The 26,161-nt window shown below is 45.9% G+C and overlaps 1 protein-coding gene across 3 annotated transcripts in view; it reads left to right on the top strand.

Moving 5' to 3' along the window:
- Window positions 1–26,161, top strand: part of LOC140393814 (plexin-A2-like) — a 582,987-nt gene that overhangs the window by 469,345 nt on the left and 87,481 nt on the right. For all 3 annotated transcript variants that reach the window (XM_072480284.1, XM_072480285.1, XM_072480282.1), the window contains 5 exons: window positions 2,798–3,037; window positions 9,714–9,857; window positions 12,220–12,454; window positions 14,747–14,889; window positions 20,180–20,448. In XM_072480284.1, coding sequence (XP_072336385.1) covers window positions 2,798–3,037; window positions 9,714–9,857; window positions 12,220–12,454; window positions 14,747–14,889; window positions 20,180–20,448 — 1,031 coding nt within the window. The remainder of the gene's footprint in view (window positions 1–2,797; window positions 3,038–9,713; window positions 9,858–12,219; window positions 12,455–14,746; window positions 14,890–20,179; window positions 20,449–26,161) is intronic.

Raw genomic sequence — 26,161 nt, 5'->3', positions numbered from 1 at the left:
GCAATGAAGCCTTTTAAAGACACCCTCTGCCCTGAAGCAGGTGGGTTTAAATGCCGCAGCCACTTTGAGACGTCAGGGAGAAGGTAAAGTATGTGGGTACAATGGGTCGCTGGGGGTAGAACATGGCGGTTTTTCGTATAACGCTCCATTCTCCGCCCGATCAGGATTCCCTATCGCAGCGGCTGGAAACTGAAAATCCCGGCTGTTATCTATTTGGGATGGGGAGTGAGAATCCAAATTAGTCAATTGCGAAGAAGTACAATATTCAACAAAAAAATAACAATTTAGAACCTCTACAGCATGTGTTTGCCTAAACAACCAGCAATATAATATATTTTATATTACACTGTGTAATATATAATTATATATATATATTAAACATTTTGCCTATTCCAATAAATTTATAATGAGGCATTGTGGATTTATGAAATCATCATTATTTTCACTTATGAATAAAACAAATGTAGAGAAGGATTCAGAAACGGCATTTTAAATATTCTATGCCACAATAATCTTTAAATCCAGTAAAACAAAAACAATGAACTACAATTTCAGGATGATACAGTGCAAACGTGTGGTAATGCAAAAAAAGTTAATGCATTTGTGCAAAATTCTTCACTTTTAAAGTCACACAGAGAGGGTTAATGGAATTTCTGAATCTCCTTAATGGTGTTTAATGGAAGATTAACTTTAGACAAAAGAGCCTTTGTCAGCACGAAGAGAAACAAAACAAGGAGAACAAGAGAAAGAGAAATCTATATAGATTTAATTTTGTATTTCATCTGTGGTCATTCTTTAATTACGTAAATTAGCCATTTCCTCACTGGGGAAAAACTCATGGGAGTCTGCTTGACTCGGGTGAATTGACCGTATGGAATTTCAATTCAATATCTGGAATGTTCAGTTTTGCTTCAGCTCACAGGAGCTCATTTGTGGAGTGTATTCATGCTCGGAAATTTAGTTCAAATTAACTGTCCCTGGAGGAAAAGTGAAATGAAAAATAAAGCTTACTGTACATCAAACTATACTCTGGTACATCCCTGTAGTCTGTAAGGATATTGATTTTCTTTAATATATAAAAGAAAGGTATCACTGCAATGTTTGAAAAGACCAGAGGGAACATGAGTTGTTCCAAAGAGTACCCTTAAGCTCACGTAATTTGTGGGACAGTTTCGTTCCTATGGTTTAATAATAAAACACGATCATTATGGGAACCACTATGTTTCCCCCCCCCCCCCCCCACCCCTCGGTTTGGTGGCAGAGGAGCAATCAATCGAGTGGGAGTGTGCATCCCTCCACCCTGAGTAAGTCTGGGTGGGAAGGCCCATGGTCGACCTTCCCACCCTGTCACCAGTTGAGGCCCCTAAGTAGGAAATTAATACCTTCTTAAGGGCCTCATATAGCCTCCATTCGTATTAGGCCAGCGGCAGGCAGGGGTCACCATGTAGGGAATATAACAAGCAAACCCTTCCCGTGACCCCCCTTCCCTCCATCATTCATCTGTGGCCTAAGTCTCCCTCCTTGATCCAAGGCCTCAGGTGGTAGATGGTCGAAAGCAATCTCTGATTGGCTGGCAGCTCTTGGAACTTCTGTCTCCAGGGTCCTTAACCCCAGACCAAGGCCTGCTGCTGGCCTAGCAAGTGCCTGAGTGTCATAAGCTGTGGCTGGCCTTCCTGAAAAGAAGCAACGTGGGGTTTCACAGTTCTCCGGCTGAGACCCCATCACCTCCACAAGATTCCACCCTGTAATTCCCTCTAAGGTGTCATTGTGCACAAAGTATTGGTCATTATTTGGACACCAGGGAAATAATTTTCCTTGTGAGCTTCTGAACCCCACTGTCAGGGTCATCTGATGTTCTGAAGCTCGCACTGTAAGGGAAATGGTCACTCATTGTGATTTTCCCAATAAATGGCCAGAGAGCCAGCTCACCGTCTAATTAAAGATGGAAGGTGGGCTCTCAAAGCTGGAGGGCCAATCGGAGGCCTTTCAGCTCAGAAGCTTCAGCAGAATGTCATGGGAGGTCAGTGAGGGCGAGGGAATGTCAAAATGGAGGAGCCCCATTCCAATGTCTTCAAAATCTCTCTTCAATATGGCCACCACTGTACAGAGAGGGCCTTTAAGCCTGTCTAGAATGCCGGCCGCTGGCTACCCTGGAGGACAACTGGAAAATCCTTGTGGGCCTCCTTCAGTGGCTGTTAACTCACCTAACAAGTACAAGCCACTGGTTATCCCCTCCCCCCTTCTGGCAAAATGGCCCTGAGGCAGATGGACCAGAAAACCCCACATGTCAGCCGGTGACGCTGCTTGAGCACCTGTCCACAACCAATCCTGGCCATAGCGGGTGTTTAAAATCCTACCCCGATTCACAGTTTAATGGGCTGTATCTTCTCTGTAATTGTGACTCCTTCTGGATGTGGCCATTTACACCCTTGTACTGCACGAAAACTTGCAGGAGGTGCCCGCAGAGGCGACCCCCTCCAAGACACTTGATCCTCTGGTTTGTAGTGACACTTCATAATTGTTGCTGTACTGTTAATTATTAACTGTTAGTTTCAATACACTTTCAGTATTACATTCTCTCTGAATAAAGCTTGTGCAGGTCTATATTTCTAAGAGCTAGCAAATGATTCCAGAAGCATGAAGTGTCAGCATTTTTTGCAGCATTTCTGCGCATTTCCCGTAAGTCTCAATCAGACTTCCACATTTATGCAAAGTCCAGGTTATAAAATAAAATATTCTGGATTTTGAAAGCATTTTAAAAGTTAAAACTTGTTTTTTCTTTCCCTTCTGCCACCAGGTGTGTGAAGCACAGAATTCAACCACCATGACATGCCGTGCCCCAGCTCTTACGCACGAGTACCGACCTGGGGTAGATACTGTAGAGCGGCCAGATGAGTTTGGTTTTGTCTTTGACAACGTGCAGACGCTGCTTATCTACAATAATACAAATTTCATTTTCTACCCCAACCCGACCTTTGAACCTCTGAGTCCAACAGGCATGCTGGAACAGAAGCCGGGCTCCCCCATTATACTGAAAGTATGTGCTAAGATCCGTAAGTTGGAGTGCTGTATTATAAACCCCTCCGCTGACATTTTCAGATCATGATTTTCATTGGTGCTGCAGCGGTCAAATGACAGGCGTTGATGATGATGGGTTGATCTAGACATTTCTGTAACCCCCCCCCCCCGTAGATGTCAATGTTGCTGTCCAGGCCAGCGCTTTATTACCCATCCTTCGTTGCCCTGAGAAGGCAGTAGGTTGTCATGAACTGCCACTAGCGGCTTCATACAACCGACTGGTTTGCTGGACAACTTTAAGTGTGCAGCTGAGAGTCCACCGTGATTATTTGGAACTCAAGTCGCTTATAAGCTGGGTCGGGTAAAGACAGCAGGGTTCTTTTTGCTGAACAGTGTTTAGAACAATCTAATGGTTCCATGATCACTTTTCCTGAGTTTCATTGCCAGTTTTCTTTCTTAAAGACTGCATTCAAAATGCCACTTAATTTCAGACTATTCGCTCTGGCCTCTAGTCACTGGTCCAGTAACATAACTATGCTACTATACCTAATAATAGATCCAAACTACAAACTATTTTATCCAAAATTTGCAAAGCTGCATTTGTATATGTGGAGGTTCTTTGTGCCCCGTCACACATGATTATGTTGGGTGTTAAAAAGTACAGTTTTTGTCAAACTAGCTCGTGGAGGGGAGACCCAAAGCAATGAGGAATTTTTGGAAGGAAATAACCATAACCTTTCAAAATAGATAAATATTGTAAGAAAAAAAGTCAAAAATTAAAATGTTGGCATGGAAATGGTCTAATTAATATGCAATGAGAGAGGACTTAAACCTGATTAGTTCGCTCAAAAGAGCAAGAGACTGGACAAATTGTGAAAAATATTATTTGGCAAATTCAAAAAAAAAAGAGAATTAATTCAGGATTGTGGGATTTTTTTAACCCAAATTATTAGAACATGCAATGCTTTACTAAATCTATTCAAGAAAGAGATCATAACATTATGTAAAGGGGATTTGGATTAATATGTCTCGAATGAATAAGGCAGGGAAATTGGATTAAAGTAGATAGCCCCAGTTGAAATGACAGCACTGGCACAGGGGTGAGGGACTGAATGGGGCTCGTGTCCTGCACTGTAGGCTATTTTCAAAACATTTAATTTTCATGAGTCAGTGGGTGGGGGGGGGGGGAACCCCCACCCTTTTGCAAAAAGGAAGGGAACACTAATTGAAAATATTTGATTAAAACATATTAAGGGTTTGTTTATTAAAAGCATTTTACAACCTTTTAACTCCAGTGGTGATATTTCCTAACTGTAATTGTAATTGATGGCTTGAAGGTTCTAGTGTTTATTTTTACCGTTGATATTAAGATAAATTAACTGAGGCAAATGGATGTTATCGTGTGGCAGGCCTAAAAGTATCATGAAGAGGCACCTCAATGGTTCCCGCTGTTTAAACCGTGTTCCAGTGGTTCCAAACAACACGGAGGCTGGATTGGTTGGGCAGTTTTGAAAATGAAATGTTTTTCTTTTGTGGCCACAGGCAAACCTGCCAGCATCTGTTTCTTATTTTCATTTGTTTTTCTCAGGAGATTCAAAGCCAAAGAATCCAAATAGATCTGCAACTCCCTCTTAAAAGCAATATTTGGAGAGATTTAATAATTTAATATTTCATTCTTGCAGCATGACAACAAACTACTTTTGAAGCATCAGGAACCTGAGAGCGAGGTGCATTAAATTGCTCTCCACGCTTTGAATTATTTATTGTCATCCCCTGTATTCTCTGACCTACGTCGGCTCCTGGTCCAATGACGTCTTGATTGTAAAAAATCTTGTCCTTGAAATCAAATCCCACCGTGTCCTCATCCCTCCCGATCTCTGTCATTTTCTCCTGTCTTTCAAGCCTCCCAGATACCTGCGTTCCCCTAGTTTTAACCGCCCCAACAATGGTGGAATCCCCTCCCGATGCCTCCCCATTTCTCTTTCACTGGCATTGCCCCTTTAAGATTCTCTTTAACACCTGCTTCTGTGACCAAGCCTTGTCACCTAACCAATATCTCCTTGTGTGGCTTGGTATAATTTTATTTTCTGAGGCTCCTGTGCTGCACATTAGGATGTTTACATTAAAGGTGCTGCATCAATACAACTTGTGTTAGAATTAATTTAAAATTAGGATTTTTCATGACCGCAACAAATCTCACACAGCTGCGAAACAAAATTCCTCTTTGTATTCCATCTCACCTGCTCTGCAAAAGACTTGGATAAGGGATCAATTTTGGCCAAGACCTGGGAAGAAGTCACCCGCCCTTCAGCTAGTGCAGGTGGAATGTTTTGATGTACGCCTGAGAGGACAGTCGGAGCCTTCGTTTAGAGCCCCATCCTTCAAGGCTGCAGCATTCCCTCAGTACTGCCTTGGCGTGTCAGCCGAGGTTGAGTGCTCCAGTCCTGGAGGTGCATCCTGAACCCACAGAAGTGGATGTGCTGTCGACTGAGCTGAGGCCGACACTTTTGTGCACAGTGCCTTTAATCCTTTCATAATCTTGGCAAGACAGATATAAAGCATTATGCTGGAACCTGCCTTTTGGCCAATTTCCCATTGCTTGGTTATTCTTGAAAATAATCTATACCTGGGCAGAATTCAAGTGATCATTTTGCACCTTATTTATGGCTTGTTGGAGTATATGGAAAATGCTGTGTGAGCACTTAATTTTAATGTTTAACTGTTCACTGATCTAAACATGCCATATTTTAAAATCTAACAAATCGGCTTCAATAATGGTTATGGCCAATCTACAGATTGGGCTATATCTGTGTCAATTTAGCATCTCCGAATTCATAAACATAGAATAGAACCGCTACAGCGCAGAAGGAGGCCATTCGGCCTATCTAGTCTGCATCGAACCTCCAAAAGATCACCCCACCTAAGCTCACTCCCCCATCCTATCCCCGCAACCCCACCTAAACTGCGCATCTTTGAACTTGTGATAGGAAACCGGAGCACCCGGTGGAAACTGGCGCAGACACTGGGAGGATGTGCAAACTCCACACAGTCTCCCAAGGCTGGAATTGAACATGGGACCCTGGCGCTGTGAGGCAGCAGTGCTGACCACCGTGCCACCGTTCTGCATGATATAAAACAAAAACAACTTATTAGTGGTTCACAACCACTTCAAACCCTGGGGTGAAATTGAAAGCTCTGGCTTGTTGCCATAGTATGTAATACATAAGAAAACAAAAGCGAGAGAACGGAGATTGGCACATTCAGTGATCCATGCTTCCAATATGCAGTCTCTCTCATAGTGAATGCAGGTCAGTAAATGTTGTGTTCCTGTCTCCAGATCCATGGGGGTCGCAGAATTTATTCCATCATCCTTTAGCAGATATGAAAATGTAGAGCAAGAACGAAACATTTTGGAGTGATGTTGAGCTTTCCAATATTCTCTGGTGTTCTTTGCACTGTTTTGAACAGCATTGGAGCATCAAGCTTCACTCGCAAGTCCTAAGATTAACTGAATTGTTTCTAATGCTCAAGGCTGGTAGCTCTTAAGTATCCGGCATGAGTATCGAGCATTTAAAAGAAACTCCTTATATTGCAAGATTCTTAAATGAGACCCGTGTATTAGTATCGCTACCCAATTTAATTAATCCTCCGAGGGAGGTGAATAACGACAGGTCAAACTGTCGAGAAGACGCAGGTCCCTGAAATTTCCCCTTAAATCAGCAAAATAATCTAATGAAACTCGATGATTAATCTAACCTTATAATCTATGCTATTTAACCTTGTCCAGTTTCATGATGTTGACAGTAAATTTTGGCTCCAATTCTCCTCCGTTCTTGGCTAATAACCGAGCAGCAATTATTGAACAATGGAGTAGTGTTAAAGGTCAGGAAAGAGAGATTTTGGAAAAAATGATAGCTATACCAGCCAAACGTAATGCTGAAAAATAATGGCCCTTCCTAACCCCCAGCCCATTCACTGTGCCCCCTCCCCTCATTCCCTGAGGCTGGCTGGCTCTGGAGAAAATCGCATTCAGGTACATAGTGTGCAGAAATGTGTTTGTACAAAGTCTTTGATTTTTTTCAAATGTCATTTTATTGGTACTTCCTAATATTGTTGCTTTCCTAATTTACAAAATGGAATCAACTTCCTTGGCGCTGCCAAAGACTCGAACCTGAGCCTTACCAGTTTCAAGGTGTCTCACTGTCTATTTTTAAGTATCCACTTAACTAACTGGAGAGACATTTTATTTACGGTTTTATTTAAATCATTGCACACACTTCGGGCTTTGTAGAACTTAAAATTGAAGTGATTGGATTTTTAAGATGTCTTCATGTTCTGAACTGAAAAGGTGCATAGCAATGTGGCAACAATAATGTTTTATGGTGTAATCTTTCTGTAACTTTCAGCGGACCTCACCACATGATATTTGAATACTCTGAGTAATGAAATGTAATTTCTTCAGTATTACAGAATGATGATATCGAAAAGTAGTTATCATAAAATGTTTTTTTGTAAAGTTTGCCCTTGTATGAAATGTTGCACAATTTCATTCCATAATCTTATAGCTGTTGGATAAAGTGAGAAGTAATCCTTGTCCGTGGCCCGGCAATGAGTTGTGCTCATGAATAGGGTAGCAGCAGATTCTCGAACCAGTGCTCACAGGGAACATAGAACTAGGTCAAAGAGGGTTGCAGGCTATAGCAGCAAACTTAGTTTAGAATCATATTTCTAACCTTTTGATAGAGGCATGTTAAAATATACTTTTACACTACTTTTGTATCATTAACCGATTTGTATCATTGACATTAATTTAATGGTTGATCATTGGTCCAATTATGATTAAGCCAAAGAGATGACCGCAATTAACTGGAATCTATCCATGGACTACAAGGTAGAGAAATGCTACGTTGATTAAAATGTAGTATTAAGTTAAGTATAGAGTAATTATGTGGATGTTGTCCTGTAAACTGACAAACTATTGCATTTTAATAATTAGCTATGGGAGGTCAAATCTTACTTACAAAAGAGTTGATTTATCTTAAAGTACGAAAGGCTTTTCCATACTGAGTTATATTTTATGACTTGAAACTGTAATTCTCGTTCAATATTCAAGAGGTTAATAGCATTTGAGCAGTATAGTTTTATAAAAGTGAAACCATTTATATTTTGAATAAAATTAGGTTTATTTAAAGGTTTTGCAAAGTAATTAACGTGTGCTAACCATGAAAAGAAGTAGACCACTCAGCCTATCGAACCTGCTCCACCTTTCAACACCATCATGGCTGATCATCCACTTCAATGCCTGTTTCCCAGACTCACCCCCATATCCCTTTATCTCATTGGTAGTTAGAAATCTGTCAATCTCTATTTTAAACATGTTCAATGACTGAACTTCCACGGCCCTTTGTGGTAGAGATTTCCAAATATTCACAACCGCCTGAGTAAAAGATATTCTCCTCATCTCGGTCCTAAGTGGCGTCCCCCTTAATTTGAAATTGTCCCCTAGTTCTCGACTCTCCAATGAAGGGCAAATTCTTACGTGCATATACCCTGTCGTCCCGTTTAAGTATTTGTAGGTTTTAATGAGATCGCCCCTCCATTCTTCAAAACTCTAGAGAATATAGGCCCAGTTTCCCCAATCTCTTTTCATAGGACAGTCCTGCCGTCCTGGAAACAAGTCGGGTGAACCTTCATTGCACCCCCCTCTCTGGCAATAATGTCCTTTCTGAGGTAAGGAGACCAAAATTGCACACCATACTCTTGGTGTGGTCTAACCAGGGTTCTTTACAATTGATGCAGGACTTTGCTATGCTATTCCTGCACTCAAATCCTTTTGTGATGAAGGCTAATATACCATTTACATTCCTAATTGATGCACCTGCAAGTTCGCACTCAGTGATGTATTGATGAGGACACCCAGGCCCCTTTGTACATCTACATTTTCTATTCTTTTAGCATTTAAAAAAAATACCCTGTACCTCAGTTTCTCCTACCAAAATGGATATTCCAACTTACCCATTCAATAAGTCTGCCCAAATCCTTTTGAAGCCACTTTGCATCTTTCCCACAACACACATTCGCACCTAGTTTGTGGCCTCTGCAAACTTGGTAATATTACATTTGGCCCTCACATCCAAATCATGGATAAATATTGTGAACAGTTGGGCCCAAGTGCTGACCCTTGCAGTATTCAATTGTAGTCATGGCCTGCCAATGTGAGTGTGACCCCTTTATTCATACTCATGTGTTTTCTGCCCGTTGGCCAATCCTTAATCCATGCCAGTGAATTACTTCCTATCCTATGTGCTTGAATTTTGCTGACCAACCTCCTGTTGGGGGCTTTATCAAAAGCTTTCTGAGAATCTATGTCAACCAATTCTCCTTTATCAATTCTGTTGGTAACAACTGCACGAAAAGCTTCCAACAGATTTATCAAATATGATTTCCCAATCATAAATCCATGTTGAATATGCCCAATCAATCATTATCCAAGTGTCCATTCATATTTTAAAAGAGAAAGACCTTCTTCGTGACTGTGTATGAAAGCTTAACTTCAACCAAGACTATTTATTTTGGCAATAAACTTCTAACACTTCTGATAAAATACTTGTCTGTATTCTGATTTAAATTAGACTTGATTGTGAGTCTTTTTTGTTCAAAGACAGAATATCAAGCTTTTTGTTGTCTTTTGACAGGGCCGGAACCTGTTGCCTCCTGCTGCTGGTGGTGCAAAGCTGAACTATACTGTATTGATCGGTGACACACCGTGTGCTGTCACCGTTTCTGAAACACAGTTACTCTGTGAGCCTCCAAATTTAAGTGGACAGCTTCGAGTCCTGGTGAGTAATTGGAGGTCATACGCAATAATGGTCTTTTGGTTTCCAGTCAAATTCTGTACCTTACCTAAACATGCTGAAAATCATAACTAACTCCCCTTCAACAAGAAAGTGAAAGCCTTAGAGCAAACATAATGTTATATACAGGGACGATGCAGCCAGATGGTGAACTTGGATTCCATACCTGCTTATTTCAACTGTAAAATGAGTCAGCAGATTTTGGTCTGAACAGTGAATTGCATTACTGGGCTTCACTTTCACAGGGGCCCCAGACTTCCATCCCCCGGTCAGGTATGCAGAGTCAGGAGATTTTCAATCGGCAAACCCGACCTTTAAAAATGTCTCTCTTCCCCCACTCCCACGCCCCACCCCCAAACACTTCCTATGCCTCACCCATCCCAGCCAATGCCAAACCACATAGTTCTCATATCCCCTATATCAACACATTTATTTAAGCACAGCGGCAGTCCCTCTACCCAACTCCCATAGCCCTTCATATGCCTTAAGCCAGCTTAGTGCCAACTCGTGTGCCCACCCATTATTCGCCTTTATTCCTTGCATGCCAACTCACATTGTATCCTTGGACACTTCCTTGACAGCTTTGACACTACAATGACAGCTAGATAGTTGTGTGAGTGTTGGATAATTCCAATGAGTTTGTACATAAAAAATGCATCATGGTTTTCACTTTTACCAATCCAAAATGGCGAATTGGCTCTCCCAAAGGAGTGCCCTAGCTATCCGAAAGAAGCCACCAAGTTCAGACAACCACTTACCTGGCCTAATCTGTACACTCCAGATTTCACACTTCTGGTCTACCAAAATTCCACTTTAATGGAGGAAGCTAGTCATTCAATTGGCCGGTTGCCACCGTGAGTCATGTATTAGCGAACCTCAGCCTCACTCCACAACCCTCCACCCCCATGAAGATGGTAAATGCTGAATATGGGGGCGAAACTGGAGAGCCCGTCTTGATGAACATCTGGGCTCCTGTCTTACAAGGGCCAAATACAAGATGCCTTCTGGGCAGGGAAAACACTTCAGCCAGCCAGCCTGTCTGCCCTTTCTTCCCTTTGAGATCTTTCTGCGTTGTTTATTAATCTTAATAGCTAGAAATAATTTCAAATGCCAAGAATTTATATTTTCTTTTTGAAATCCTTAAAAGTTTCCCACTTTAGTACCTACGTGGGTAATTTTATGCAGCCTTTTTTGCTAAAGATTTTCTGTATGCATTGGCAATTTATTTTTGTTTTCTTCTCAGAAATCTGTATACATGGCAGAAAAATCATCTGTCAATTTCCAATATGATCATCAAATTCTCTGGCCAGTTGACTTATAAATCAGAAAAATTAGCACATTTTAACCCATCTTAAAAAGTTGCATAAGCAATTTCTATTATTTGAAGGGAAAAATCAAAGTTTGGAAATATTATAGAATCCCTACAGTGCAGAAGGAGGACATTCAGCCCATCGAGTCCACAGCGACACTTGGAAAGAGCACCCTACATAGGCCCACTCCCCTGCCCTATCCCTGTAACCCGGCACATTGATCATGGCCAATCCACCTAACCTGCACATCTTTGGACTGTGGGAGGAAACCAGAGCACCCGGAGGAAACCCACGCAGACAGGGGGGGAAAGTGCAAACTCCACACAGACAGTCACCCAAGGCTGGAATTGAACCCGGTCCCTGGCACTATGAGGCGGCAGTGCTAGCCATCGTGCTGCCCCAATTCCCTATTGTGAAGCCTAATGTTCTCTTAAAATAGAATGAGCTCATCAAGGTCTCCCCTCTCGGGTTATGAAGATCACACCCCATTCTCTAATTGCGTGTGCCTTCAATTAAAAAAATTATAATTGGAGGTTTGGGAAAGGGAGAAATGAGTTGCACTCTTCGCACTTTTTCTTTTCTGAGGCTAATGCTGGCATACATTGTTGAAACAGAATAGAGAGGGTTGCACTCTTTCCCCTGGCCAGTATATGTACAGGAACTGTTTGATGCTGTCATTGAATACCAACACCAGGTTAAAGTCCAACAGGTTTGTTTCGATGTCACGTGACATCGAAACAAACCTGTTGGACTTTAACCTGGTGTTGTAAGACTTCGTACTGTGCTCACCCCAGTCCAACGCCGGCATCTCCACATCATTGAATACCAAAGTAGAAAAGTGTTCCTCAGCCCATCACAAGAAATCACTGCCCTGACAAAACATTCAAAAAAAACTCCTCAACCGGGTACATTTTCATGAAGGAGATTATTGAATTTGCCGTGCCTTTTTACACTCAGTTGTATCTTCTTTCCCATTAACTTCTGTTAAAAATTACCTTTCATTTGTTTCTTGACGTGCATTTTGCCTTGTTAAACAGGTCCAGGTGGGTGGACTGCAGTTCTCCCCTGGTATGGTCCATGTCATATCTGACAGCCTGCTCACCCTCCCAGCCATCATCAGTATCGCAGCAGGCGGCGGTCTCCTGCTCGTCATCGTTATCATTGTCCTGATCGCCTACAAACGGAAATCAAGGGAGAATGATCTGACCCTGAAACGCCTGCAGATGCAAATGGATAACCTCGAATCACGTGTCGCTTTGGAATGCAAAGAAGGTAAACACCAGGCTAAGGTTTTATTGACAACAAACAATATGTTTACTAAATTGGTTTGGGCTGGTATCTAGAGTGGCTGGAGTTTAGGGATTCCCTTTTGGAGATCTTAAATGTTGAATTTTCTACTTGAAGTGACACTTGTACATACTTATAATTTGTTAAACTGATTCCAAGGGACTGAAGGAGGGAAGCTATATTTAGATTGCCAATTCGAAGGGTAAATTCTGCCACACTCCTTGCAGGAAGTGGCAGTTAAGGGGAGTGTCAGGAGGTGGAACTATAATCATTTATCACCAGTTCTCTAATATGCTCTCTTCCAGCACAGAGCCAGTAGATGTTTTCGATTGTACCATAAGCACCCAATAATGTGAAATATCTTCCTGCTAAAAGTGCTTTTTTTTGTGCAGACATTTAGAACATTGAACACTACAGCACAGAACAGGCCCTTCGGCCCTCCAGGTTGTGCCGAGCATTGTCCGAAACCAAGATCAAGCTATCCCACCCCCTGTCATTCTGGTGTGCTCCATGTGCCTATCCAGTAACCTTTCGAGGATCAGATATTTGGTAGTGGAGTTGCATGAAGTCAAAATGTGTGGCAAATGTTGAAAACATTCTAAATAGGGTTGAATTCCTGAAGGGGGACAGACTTCAACCAACACACCATCATTTTTGAGTAATTTCAAAGGGGATAGCTAAAGTTGCACAGTCTGATACCAACTATTAAGATGCTAGTAGTTTAACTTTGATACTTCTTTGTGGGCAAGAGTGTACTGTGTAGCAGCTGTTCAGCTCAGATTCCAATCTGAGAAAGGAAAATTGCTTTGCCTTGGGACTGCGAATGATGCATTATTCGTTTAATACCAGCACTGTAAAAGTAGTTTTCTTCAAAGGGAATTTACTTGCTGAAAATGGGATATCGTAGAAGACTAGGCCCTAAATTACAGCTAAACACTAATGTCCTTATGTTAAGAGAATCAGCAACTTTGGTACACTCCTCAATGTTCAAAATGTGAAAATATGACATCTAGAGGTTACTTCACAAAATAACCCAAGTTCAGATTTAATTTGGGACTTTAGTTCTTGCTGATCAATCACAATACCCGAGCCTCAGTTATTCTCAGAAACATCAGTATTTCCTGGGTAGCGCACACTGGTATCTGTAACCTTTGCTGGCATGGTTGGCATTTATTTGCCATCCCTAGTTTCCTCAAGAAAGTGGTGATGAGCTACCCGTTGTACTGAAGTTAATTGTGGGGGGGGTTCTTTGTTGTAATTTGATGCAAGAAGGGAAACTAGTGGTAGCCAATAAATGCTGACCCTTATCCATTCTTCCCACCCCCACACAGAGTTGAGAACGCACACTTCTATGGAACATACATACACATGAAAGATCAGCCTTTCTGTCCTCTTCGAAGAACTGATCACTTTCCTCCAAATCGAGGAAAGCTGCAGGATCTTAGCATTGCACTTCAAAGACTGGAAGCAAGAGACTTATGGAGAAACGGAGTTGACAATAAAAGTTTTACAGTGCAAAAGAATTAGATAAAAGCACCTCAAGAGTCGATGCACCAATGAACATGTAGCTAAGCCACAAATAAATCTAGCTGTGCAACTAAGATGTCAGCCTTATCTCGCGAGCAGTAGGGTACACTAGTGAGCGATAAGAATAAAAGTGCGACATCTACTGCTGGATTTACAAATAACGTTTGCAGCTAGAGTGAGGCTTGCCCCGATCATCAGCGGAATAGCCAAAGATTGGCTTCTTATTGCAAAATGCACCATATTGGGCAAGCAATCACTGCTGACAAGACTCCATTGTGTCAGTGGAAAGTTACTGAATTGGAAATATAATGTTGAGATGCTATCGCTTATATTTCCAGGGTGTCAGTCTTGATTGTGTCCAAGTCCAAAATACTAAGAGGTCGCCATTTGTATCCATTTGTTAAATTTTATTACTGTATTTTGGATTTGGCTTGTTGGTTTTAGAGGCTGTATTGTGGGTTTCTATCCTAAAGGCTGTACTTTGCCTATAATGAGGTACATTCACCTCAACCGTGTGCATTCTCGCTGCTAGCGAATAGCGCGCTACCGAAAAGCTCATGGCAAGGAGGATGGGAAATCCAGCCCTCAGTGTGTATTCTCTCAAGTGAGGTATTTTCTGCTTCATTAAAAATGTTTTCATTGTTCCATCTAGGAAATTTTCCATAACTGTTCTTGACTTTTTCAACAGCTATTTATATTGAAGCAATAGTGGGGAAATCGTGTAAACCATTGCTCTGTTTTGTTTGATAGCTTTTGCAGAACTTCAGACAGATATTAATGAGTTAACCAGTGACTTGGATCGAGCTGGCATTCCCTATCTAGACTACAGGACATACGCAATGCGAGTTTTGTTCCCTGGAATTGAGGATCATCCTGTCCTACGCGAGTTGGAGGTATGGCCAAACTTCAAATATGTTATGGCTGGTGATAACCCAGCTCTGCCACAAAAAGAGGATGGGAGTGGTGTTAAATATTCGTGTTGTACCACTTGTGGTTCTGCTCTCTGACCAGCTTTATTGGAGTCTTTCTCTAAGCTTAAATAAAGTAGGATACACACAGTGGTGCAGTGGCTAGCAATGATGCCTCAGCGCCAGGGATCCGGGATCAATTTAAGCCTTGGGTGACTGTCTGTGTGGAGTTTGCACTTCCCCATATCTCTGTGGGTTTACATAGAAACATAGGGCGCTATTCTCCCCCACCCCTCCCACGCCGGGTGGGAGAATCGCCGGGGCGCCGCGTGAATCGCACCACACTGCCCGACCCCGCCGCCCCGACCCCCGCACGCGATTCTCCCACCCCCCGGAAACCAGCGCCGCGCGATTCGCACCAGGCCGCTCGGAGAACTGGCGAGCGGTGATTCTCCGGCTGGATGGGCCGAGCGGCTGCTACGACACAGGAGGTTCCCGCTGGCGCTGTCCACCCCTGATCGCTGCCGGTGGGAACTCTGCGGGAACGCTGGGGGGGGAGGGGGGGGGGGGGGGGGGGGAGGGGGGCGGGGGGCGGGGGGCGGGGGCGGCTTGTGGGGTGGATGGGGTCTGGCCCCTGATCGGGATCCACCGATCGGTAGGCCGTCCTCTCCCCCCCCACCCCCCACCACCACCACACACACACCCGGGCCTACCTCCTTCCGCGCGCGGCCCCAGAACACTGGCTCCATGTTGGTGAGGGGCCGCCGTGTGTAAGACGTTCCCCGCTCATGCGCAGTATCGCACGGCCCAACTGCGCATGCGCAGGATTGGGCTGCCACAACTGCGCATGCGCGGGTTGGCGCGGCGCCCATTTGGCGCCGCGTAAGGACGCTGGAGCGGCGTGAACCACTCCAGCGCTGTGCTGGAGAATAGGTCGTGTCCAGGCCCTGTTTGCGCCGTCGTGAAACGTGACGACGTTCACGACGGCGCAAACACTTGGCCTCAATATCGGAGAATCGCCCCCATAGCAAATGGGAGCAGGAGGGGACCATTTTGCCTTTGAGCCTGCTCCGACATTCATTATGATCATGGCTGATCAACCTACTCAATAGCTTAATCCCACCTTTTCCCCCCCCCCCTCTCTTATTCTTTGATCCCCTTCACCCGTAGTGCTTTTTGAAAACATGTTTTGTTTTGACCTCAACTACTTCCTGTGGTGACAAATTCCACAGACTCACCACTCTCTGGGTGAAGAAATTTCTCCTCATCTCTGTCCTAAAATCTACCTCATATTCTCAGACTGTGACCCCAGCTTCTGGACACCCCCACCATTGGGATCATCTTTTTTGCATCTACCCTGTCTATTTCCGTTAGAATTTTCTAAGTTTCTACAAGATACCCCCTTATTATTCTGAACTCCAGCAAATACAATCCTAACTGAATCAATCTCTCCCCATATGTCTGTCCTGCCATCCTAGGAATCAGTCTGGTAAACCCTTCGCTCCACTCCCTTTATAAAGCAAGAACATCCTTCCTTGGATAAGGAGACCAAAACTGTACACAATATTCCAAGTGTGGCCTGACCATGGCCCTGTATAATTGCAGCGAGACATCCCTGCTCCTGTCCCTTAAATCCTCTCACAATGAAGGCTAGCATATCAAAAGCCTTCTGTACTCCATGCTTACCTTCAGCGACTGGTGTATGAGGACACCTAGATCTCGTTGTATATCCCTCTCTCCTAATTTATGGCCATTCAGATAAAAGTCTGTCTTCCCGTTTTTGCTACCAGAATGGGAACCTCGCATTTATCCAAATTATACTGCATCTGCCATTCATTTGCCCATTCACTCAACTTGGCCAAATCACATAGAAGGATCTCTGCATCCTCCTCACAGCTCACCCTCCCACCCAACTTGGTGTCATTTGCAAATTTGGAGATATTTTGTTCCCTCACCTAAGTCATTAATGTATATTGTGAATAGCTAGGGTCCCAGCACCAATCCCTGCGATACCCCACTAGTCACTGACTACCAAATTGAAAAAGACCTGTTAATTCCTACTCTGTTTACTGTCTGCCAACCAGTTTTCTATCCATCTCAAAACACTACCCCTAATCACATGCGCTTTAATTTTACACGCTGATCTCTTGAGCGGGATTTTGTCAAAAAACCTCTAAAAGTCCAAATAAACTACATCCACTGGCTCCTCATCATCAACCCTACTAGTTATGTACTCGATGAATTCCAGTAGATATAATTAGTAACACTACTAGTTACATGCTCGAAGAATTCGAATAGATTTGTCAAGTATGATTTTCCCTTAATAAATGCATGCTGACTGTGCAATTCTGCCACTGTTTTCTTAGTGCTCTGCTATAAAATCAGGCTTGCTGGTCCATATTCCCCTGTTTTCTCTCTACCGCCTTTTTAAATAGAGGAGTTACATTGGCTATCCTCTAAACTGTAGAAACTGTTACTGAGTCTACAGAACCCTGGAAGATGACCGCCAATGCATCCACTATTTCTAGAGCCACTTCCTTAAGTAGTCTGGGATGTAGATTATCAAGCCCTGGGGATTTATCAGCCTTCAATCCCATCAATTTTGCCAACACCATTTCTCTATTAATATTTATCTCCAGTTCCTCCCTCTCACTAAACCCTGTTTGCCCCAACATTTCTGGTAACTTATTTGTGTCCTCATTTGTGAAGACAGAACCAAAGTATGAATTTACTTGCTCAGTCAATTCTTTGTCCCCCATTATAAATTTCCCTGTTCCTGTCTTCACCAATCTTTTTCTCTTCACGTGCCTATAGAAACTTTTACAGTCAGTTTTTTTTTCTGTTACTTGCAAGCTTACTCATGAACTCTATTTTCCCCTTCTTAATTAATCCCTTGGTCCGTCGTTGCTGAATTCTAAACTGCTCCCAATCCTCAGACCAGTTTTTCTTGGCCAATTTGTATGCTTCTTCCATGGATCGAATACTATCTCTAATTTACCTTGTAAGCCATGGATTGGCCACCTTTCCTGCTTTATTGTATCCACTCTCATCCCTTTAAGTAATGTTTCCCTATTGATCATAGCCAAGTCATGCCTCAGGGGCGGAATTCTCCCGAAACGGCGCGATGTCCGCCGACTGGCGCCCAAAACGGCGCCAATCAGACGGGCATCGCGCCGCCCCAAAGGTGCGGAATGCTCCGCATCTTTGGGGGCCGAGCCCCAACATTGAGGGGCTAGGCCGACGCCGGAGGAATTTCCGCCCCGCCAGCTGGCAGAAACGGCCTTTGTTGCCCCGCCAGCTGGCGCAGAAATGACATCTCGGGGCGGCGCATGCGCGGGAGCGTCAGCGGCCGCTGACAGTTTCCCACGCATGCGCAGTGGAGGGAGTCTCTTCTGCCTCCGCCATGGTGGAGACCATGGCGGAGGCGGAAGGGAAAGAGTGCCCCCACGGCACAGGCCCGCCCGCGGATCGGTGGGCCCCGATCGCGGGCCAGGCCACCGTGGGGGCACCCCCCCCGGGGCCAGATCGCCCCGCGCCCCCCCCAGGACCCCGGAGCCCGCCCACGCCGCCTTGTCCCGCCGTTCAAAAGGTGGTTTAATCCACGCCGGCGGGACAGGCAATTTATCGGCGGGACTTCGGCCCATCCGGGCCGGAGAATCGAGCAGGGGGGCCCGCCAACCGGCGCGGCCCGTTTCCCGCCCCCGCCGAATGTCCGGTACCGGAGACTTCGGCAACCGGCGGGGGCGGGATTCACGGCAGCCCCCGCCGATTCTCCAACCCGGCGGGGGGGGGGGGGGGGGGGTTGGAGAATGACGCCCCATATCATTGTAGTTTCCTCTATTAAGATTCAGCACCCTCGTCTTGGAATCAACTACTTCATTCTACATCTTAATCTGATTATGGTCGCTCATCCCAAAGGGTCTCGCACAACTAGATTGCCAATGATTTCACTCTCATTACACAATATCCAGTCCAGGGCTGTTCTCTAGTTGGTTCCTCAAACACAATAGTCCAGAAAACCATCCCGTATACACTCCAAGAATTCCCCCTCTACAGTATTGTGACTTAATTGATTTGCCCAATCTATATGCAGATTAAAGTCACCCATAATTCCAGATGTTCCTTTATCACATTCCTCTCTAATTTCCTGTTTAATGCCATTCCCAACATCACCACTTCAGTTTGGGGGTCTGTATACGATGCCCACTAATGTTTTTTGCCCCTTGGTGTTTCTCAGCTCGTTCATTACAGATTCCACATTGTCGGAGCTAATATCCTTTCTCACTATTGCGTTAATTTCCTCTATAACCAGCAGTGCAACTCCACTGCCTTTTCCTGTTAATCTGTCCTTCCTAAATATTGAATACCCCTGGTTGTTCAATTCCCATCCCTGGTCACCCTGCAGCCATGTCTCCTTGATTCCGATTATGCCATACCCGTTTATATCTGCACAATTTAGTTCATCCGCTTTATTACAAATGTTCCGTGCGCTGAGGCACAAAGTCTTTAAGCTTGTCTTTTTAACATTACTTGCCCCGCTCCCAACATTTTTCACTGTGGCCCTGTTTGAATCTGGTTTCTTCCAGTTTCCCCTCACAGTCCAAAGATGTGCAGGTTAGATGGATTGGCCATGCTAAAGTACTGCCCCACAGTGTCTAAAGATGTTCAGGTTAGGTGGGGTTATAGGGATAGAGTGGGGGGAGTGTACTAGGTAGAGTGCTCTTTCAGAGGGTTGGTGCAGACTTGATGGGCTGAATGGCCACCTTCTGCACTATACGGATTCTATGGTTCTAAGTACATCAGGATCTTTTAATATAATTTACAGGAATGACTGGACAGAGCCGATTATTACTTTGTGTGGAGCAGGATGAACAAGCTTACTCACCACTTGATGGGCCACCCCATCCATGGTACTACCTGCCTGCTAACTGTGGCTAACCACAATGTTGTGGAGGCCTGAATGTAGCAGCAGGCTGCTCAATCTGGCTGTGTATTTCATCAGTATCATAGTGATATAGCGCTCAATATAGACTGGACCCTGAATATCCACTGTCTACCTGGAGACAGCTGGAGACAATATCGTTCCCCATTGATTCTAAAATTGGAACAAAAGTAATTTGTATGTATAAAGATATGACAAAGACTGAAAATGGTCTGATGTACACAATGCATTATTAATGTTTCTGGAGACTGATGGTAGCGTGAATGGGTGTAGCAATGAAATGTTATTGGGTGAAAAGGCACTAATTATGCTCCTTTAACCATTGCGTCCCAGGTGCCAGGAAATGGGCAGCAGAATGTGGAGAAAGCACTGAAGCTCTTCGGGCAACTCATTAACAACAAGGTTTTCTTGTTGACTTTCATTCGAACACTGGAATTACAGCGGAGCTTTTCGATGCGGGACCGTGGAAATGTGGCATCCCTAATCATGACGGCACTGCAAGGCAAGCTAGAATATGCCACGGATGTTCTAAAGCGGCTACTCTCTGATCTTATTGAGAAAAACCTTGAGAGCAAGAACCATCCCAAGCTGTTGCTTCGCAGGTGAGAGAAAAGAGAGAAAAGTCCCATGGTTAGGTTGTTAAGTAAATGACAGTATTATGCCAGCTAACACAATGATAGAGAAACTCATTCCCCTGTGTCTCTAAGCTCAAATTCAAAAGCTGCATGACACAAAATGAGTTCTTACAGCTATTAATTGGACAGCCAGTATCTCAGCTTGAGGGTAAGAAGCACTTTGACACATTGTAAGTATCTAGTAACACGCACTGCTCTTGATTAACCTTTAAACAGAAGTGTCTTTAAGTGCGTGAGACATGCAAGCTTGCTCATCTGACTACCTAAAAAATTAGAGTGTAGAAAATGGGCAAGATAAAATTCAACAAAAATGGAAATATTGCATTAGCTTCAAAAATCAAATCCTCATGTAATCAATACATACTTATTTTTTTTTTTGTTGTAAATTCCCAACTATAAATTGGATTACCAAAGCATATGTTTGCTTTCCTAGTTGCAAGGGCTTCTTGTCATTCCAATCCTACCTACTTGGTTTCAGTGAATTAAATCCGTCCTTGTTTTCGTCACTAAACATTAAGGCACCCTGGGCGGGATTCTCCCAGCCCTGGGCCGGACCGGAGAATCCCCGCGACTGGGCCATGCCGTTCCGGCGCCAGCACGCGATTGCGGAGAATTGGTGCCGGCGTGGTTGGCGCGCCGCGGGCTGCTGTGCGTGGCCAGCCCGCCGATTCTCCAGCCCGGATGGGTCGAGCGGCCGTATGAAAAGAACCGAGTCCCGCCGGCGGCGTTCTAACCTGCTCTGAGCCGGCGGGACCTCTGCGTTGAAGGGTCGAGTGGCGGCCTGGGGGGTGGGGGGGGGGGGCCTAACCCGGGTGGGGGGGGCCAACCCGGAGGGGGGGGGGCCCAACCTGGGGGGGCCCTTCCGATGTGGCCTGACCCGTGATCAGGGCCCACTGATCGGCGAGACGGCCTCTATGGCTGGGGGCCTCCTTTCTTATGCGCCAGCCCCTGTAGTCCTGTGCATTGTTGCGTCGGGCTGGCGTGTTGAAGACACTGTGCATGCATGCGTTGGCGCCGGCGTCACTGCGCATGTCCTTGTTGGCACCAACGCAACTGCGCATTGCCGGATCCTGCGCCGCACAGTTCGCGCCGGGATCTGCAGCTGGAGCAGCACAAACCGCTCCAGCGCCATGCTGGCCCCCTGTAGGGGCCAGAATTAGTCGTGGGAGCAGCCCGTTCACGCCGTCGTAAAAAGCGACGGCGTTTACCGCGGCGTGGACACTCTGCCGGGGGTTGGAGAATCGCGCCCCCTGTGTTCAAAGGGCAAAAACAGATTGAGCCGCTTAACTTCAGTATAGCTCGAGCAGATTATGGGGTTGTTTCTAAGGTTGCAAAAGGGATAAAAATAGAGAAACAATTTATTTTAAATGAATTGCAATTTTAATATATTCTTGTTCGTAAACATCAAAATATTGACGCATCACTAAATTTCTCGATTTGAATCAAATGTCCAGAAAACCTAATGACTAATAACTGACAAACGCGATGTGTTATTTAGCTCAAGAAGTGGAGTTCATGATTTGACAAGATATTAAAGTACAACTGCATAATCAACATTAGCCATCAAAACAAGAAATAACTGTACAACTTCATCGCAAAAGGGCAATAGGCCTATTGGCGCCACTTTCTGTCAAGGATAGATATCATTAAATCTGGAGACGGTAGTAAATTTGCTAATTCTCTGATATGCTACATTAATCTATGTAGATGCAAGGAAAAATGTCAGTTTGATTCATGACGGCTGCTATTCTATCTCCGTGATTATCAAACTTTTATGTGCTTTATGTGAGTAAATAATTTCCTGTAACCGCAATACATCATAGTTATCCATTGACTTCTGCAACAAATAATGTCATGTCATGTATTCTTTGATGCGCCTTCAACTGTGCATTATCTGTGCTACATACTGTAAAGGACTTTGCTGGCCAATTAAAGTGCAAGTGATTGTAACTTGTATGGTAGTTTGGTGAATCAAATTGAAATAATTGAAGATGTGTGAGTATTCTACTCGTACAATAGACTGATAAACACTACAGCCGCCCTTTCCTTCTTTGGGCAGGGCATATATTTGACACACCGCAGAAGCGTGTCACTCTTCTGGTTACAAGGAATAGTGTTTAATAGATCAAGTTGACTATTGTACATTCCGTGCCTAAAATACCATGGGCAGGATGCTCCCAACGGGCGGCTAAGTGCCAATGTCGGAGTAAAAACGGGTGTGTTTTACTCCGTCGTCGGCGCCCGTTCCAGGACCCAATTCTGCCGCCCACAGGGGGTGAGGACGGCACTGGAGCAGCCTCTGCCACCCCAGCTGCCGATCCCGGCCTGAACTCGGCGCCGCGGGGTCTGCACATGCGCAGTTGGGATGGCGCCAACTAGCGCATGCGCAGTGGCCCTCTTCCCCGCGGCGACCCCAACGCTAGATGGCGTAGGGCTCCAGGAGCCGGCGCGGAGGAAAGGAGGCCGGGGGGCACAGAGGCCGGTCCGCCGATTTGGTGGGCCCCCCGATCGCGTGGCAGGCCCACTACGGAGGCCCCCCCCCCCCCCCCCCAGGTCGGACCCCCCCCCCCCTCACAGGCCGTCACGGACTCTTCAAGGCTGAGGTCCCGCCGGCTCAGAGGATGTTAGAATGGTGCCTGCGGGACTCGGCCTTTTGACGACGGCCGCTCGGCCCGGGGCCAGAGAGTCGCCGCATACCCCGACCGGCACCGATTCCCCGCGCTGCGGAGGGGGGGTCGGAGAATTCCGCCCCATGATTTTAACAGTGTCCAGTAACGTAGTCTGAATATCACTTAAACTGCAGTATGTCAAACCTGGTGCTTCAACTTCAGAAGCATATTTACTCCTCTTGCCCTTACAAGCTCGAAGGGTGATGTGTTTTTCAGGAATATGGGGGCGAGTTTGAGCCCACTTGGAATGGGAGGACACCCATGGCCATGGCTCTTAAAGTTACCGCTGCTCTGAACTTCTATGCATGCAACACGTTTCAGGGCAGCTCAAACAGATGCATAAGTGAGGTAGCACTTGCCTTTTATGCAAGGGCCACATGTATAGAAATTTGGACCAGGATCAGGACACCAGGGTCATGGGCTTTGCCCATGGTATATGGTGTAAACAAATTCACCCACGTGGCCCTGCGGTCTCCATGGCGTTATGCAGCATAATTCACAAACCGCAAGGGATACCACTCCCTCAACGTCCAACTCGTTTCTGACCCTGCGATGTACACAATGCCGTTGTGTGCCCGTTTCCCGGGGATGAGAGTTACATGTTGGAGTGGACATTTTTGAGGGAGAACAGCATCTGGAGGGATGGCTCCTCGGGGATAAGGCGATACCCACTCAGGAGATGTGTGGAGGCTAGAAACATCTGCGGATACATGCTACAAGGCCATGCATCAACGTACGTGCTGCTCAAGCAGGCAGTAGGACTGTTGAAGATGTGGTTCCGGTGCCTGGGCCGGTCGGGGTGTGCCCTCGAGTACAATCCCCAAACAGTGTCTCATATAATAGTGGTTTGCTGCACTCTCCACAACTTGACACTGCAGAGGGAAGACCAACTGGACTAGGAGGAGATGGGGAAGCGACACCTCCTCCGATGCGGAGAAGGGTGGCGAGGGGAAACCCTTGGAGGAGGAAAGACCTCAGAGGCCACGGCCAGGGCCTGCGTGGGTCGTTGAGCTATGGATGTGCCCATAGCCTCTCTGTTGGAGGACGACCAAGGCTAGGGAGCACAGAGCTCTCCCACTGTGGGGTGTGACATCTCATTAGTACTGTGGTGCCAGCAATAGGTTCTCGTGATGGTGCCCAAGCTCATGGGCAGGGCACTAAAGCCATAGGCTGGACGCTGTGGCGCATGATGATGACTTGCATTGAGGACTGAGCGATGCTCCGCACCTTCCTCAGTGATATGTCTGACTCCTGCCTGACAGGTAGCTAAATGCATCCTGTCAATGAACAGGCTTAACATGGGGTCTTGAGATGCTGGATAACCCCTCAACTGCTCCAGCCTCCTCCGAGATCTGAGGTCCTGGTGTTTTCCTTCAACTAACATCCGTAGTGGACAACATTTCTACACTTTTGTCAGCCCCTGGCCTCCTCGTCATTGGGAGAAGGGTGTCAGAAATTGGAAGCTTGAGTGTTGATGGTAGGGGATAAGGGGATCTGTGCCAGCAGCAACACGTCTTTACTGAGCTATCGGTATGGCAGAGACATAGCGCTGTCATTCTTACACTCACCTAGATGATGCGCCAAATGTACATCCCCTGGGGAACCTGGAGCTCGAGAGTCCAGGACTACTTCCGATGGGCACGGGTTTTGTAGTGCTACCTTCCTTGGTTTGCTGGGCTAGAAAGAGGTGTGTTGCTCACAGGGAGGGGAGTGTCGGAAGGCCTGGACACCCCATAGTGTCCCCTGGGTGGAGGGCCCCAGAGGCTCCTGCTGACCTTTCTCTTCGGGTGCCCGACGGCCCCTGTGCTGCTCCACGGAATATAGGGGCAGCTGGGGTGAGATCCAGAAGCCCTGCCGTCCTCTGGCACAGACACTTGTGGATTCCCATCAGCACCTACACCATGCAGTTGAAGCCTTGCACCTTTTGAGGTGAGGCATGGAGTGGACGTCCCCCACCATGCAGTGCACCACCTGCTCTCCACTGTGGACACCACTCTCGCAGTGTTGGCCTCATTGTGTAGGACTGATGGCATCATGTCCTCGGACAGAAGACGATGTGACTCCTCCAGTCAGCCTTGCACTCTGAGGCGAAATGCTGCCTTCGCGTCTTGATGCTCACGACTCTGCCTTTGTAGTTTCAGCAGCTCTGGGATACCCGGACCCTTGGGCACATCATCGGCCAGGGACTCGGCAAAGTCCTGGGCTCCGGCACCCCTCTGAGTTCTGGTTCCCAGGGACGTTCCGTCCTCTGCCTGCTGTAGATCTTCATTTGTGAGGTGCTCATCATTGAGTGACCTAGAAGCCTGCTTGCTAGTTAATCCCACTGTGTTGTGAATATCTGTGCTAATGGTGGGTGTGGGTGACAGATGTGAAGCCTCTTCAATGCTGATGTCCGAGAAATCTCCCTCTGAGCTGCTCGTGTCCATGGTCTCCCAAGGGTGGAAGGATGGTCCAGGCTGGTCGGCTGATTGCCCTGCAAGGCAAGGGGGATGAAATTGATACATATTGGGGATAAATGATGGAACAGTGTTGACTCGTGAGGCTTGGACAATGACTGTGTGTCCTGAGGGTTCTCATTTTTGTCTGCAGACCCCACCTGGCCCTCTGCACAGGTACAGTCTTGTTCCTCCCGGCCAGCTCAAGGACTCTCTTCCAAAAGGGTGTGAGGCATCTGAGTGCAAGCATGACTCCGGCAGGCTGTGCCCGCTCACACCTGTTATGCTCGTTTGTCCTGCAAAGGGACAGATGTGTAGAGTGCAGGCGGGGATTCTGCCAGGTCAGACAATGTGCCTTGCGTGGGACTCGAGTGGGAGCGGGGAGTGAGGAGCAGAGTAGATACTGGAGAAGACCATATGGAAGGAAACCAGAGCACCCAGATGAAACCCATGCAGACACCGGGAGAAAGTGCAAACTCCACACAGACAGTCACTCAAGACCGGAAATGAACCCGGGGCCTTGTCGCTGTGAGGCAGCAGTGCTGACCACTGTCCCACTGACCCATCTGGTCATGG

Source organism: Scyliorhinus torazame, chromosome 17 (genome assembly GCF_047496885.1).
Source record: "Scyliorhinus torazame isolate Kashiwa2021f chromosome 17, sScyTor2.1, whole genome shotgun sequence".
Lineage (NCBI taxonomy): Eukaryota > Metazoa > Chordata > Chondrichthyes > Carcharhiniformes > Scyliorhinidae > Scyliorhinus > Scyliorhinus torazame.
Note: the sequence above shows the minus strand (reverse complement) of the source record. Positions and strands in the feature narration are given on the sequence as shown.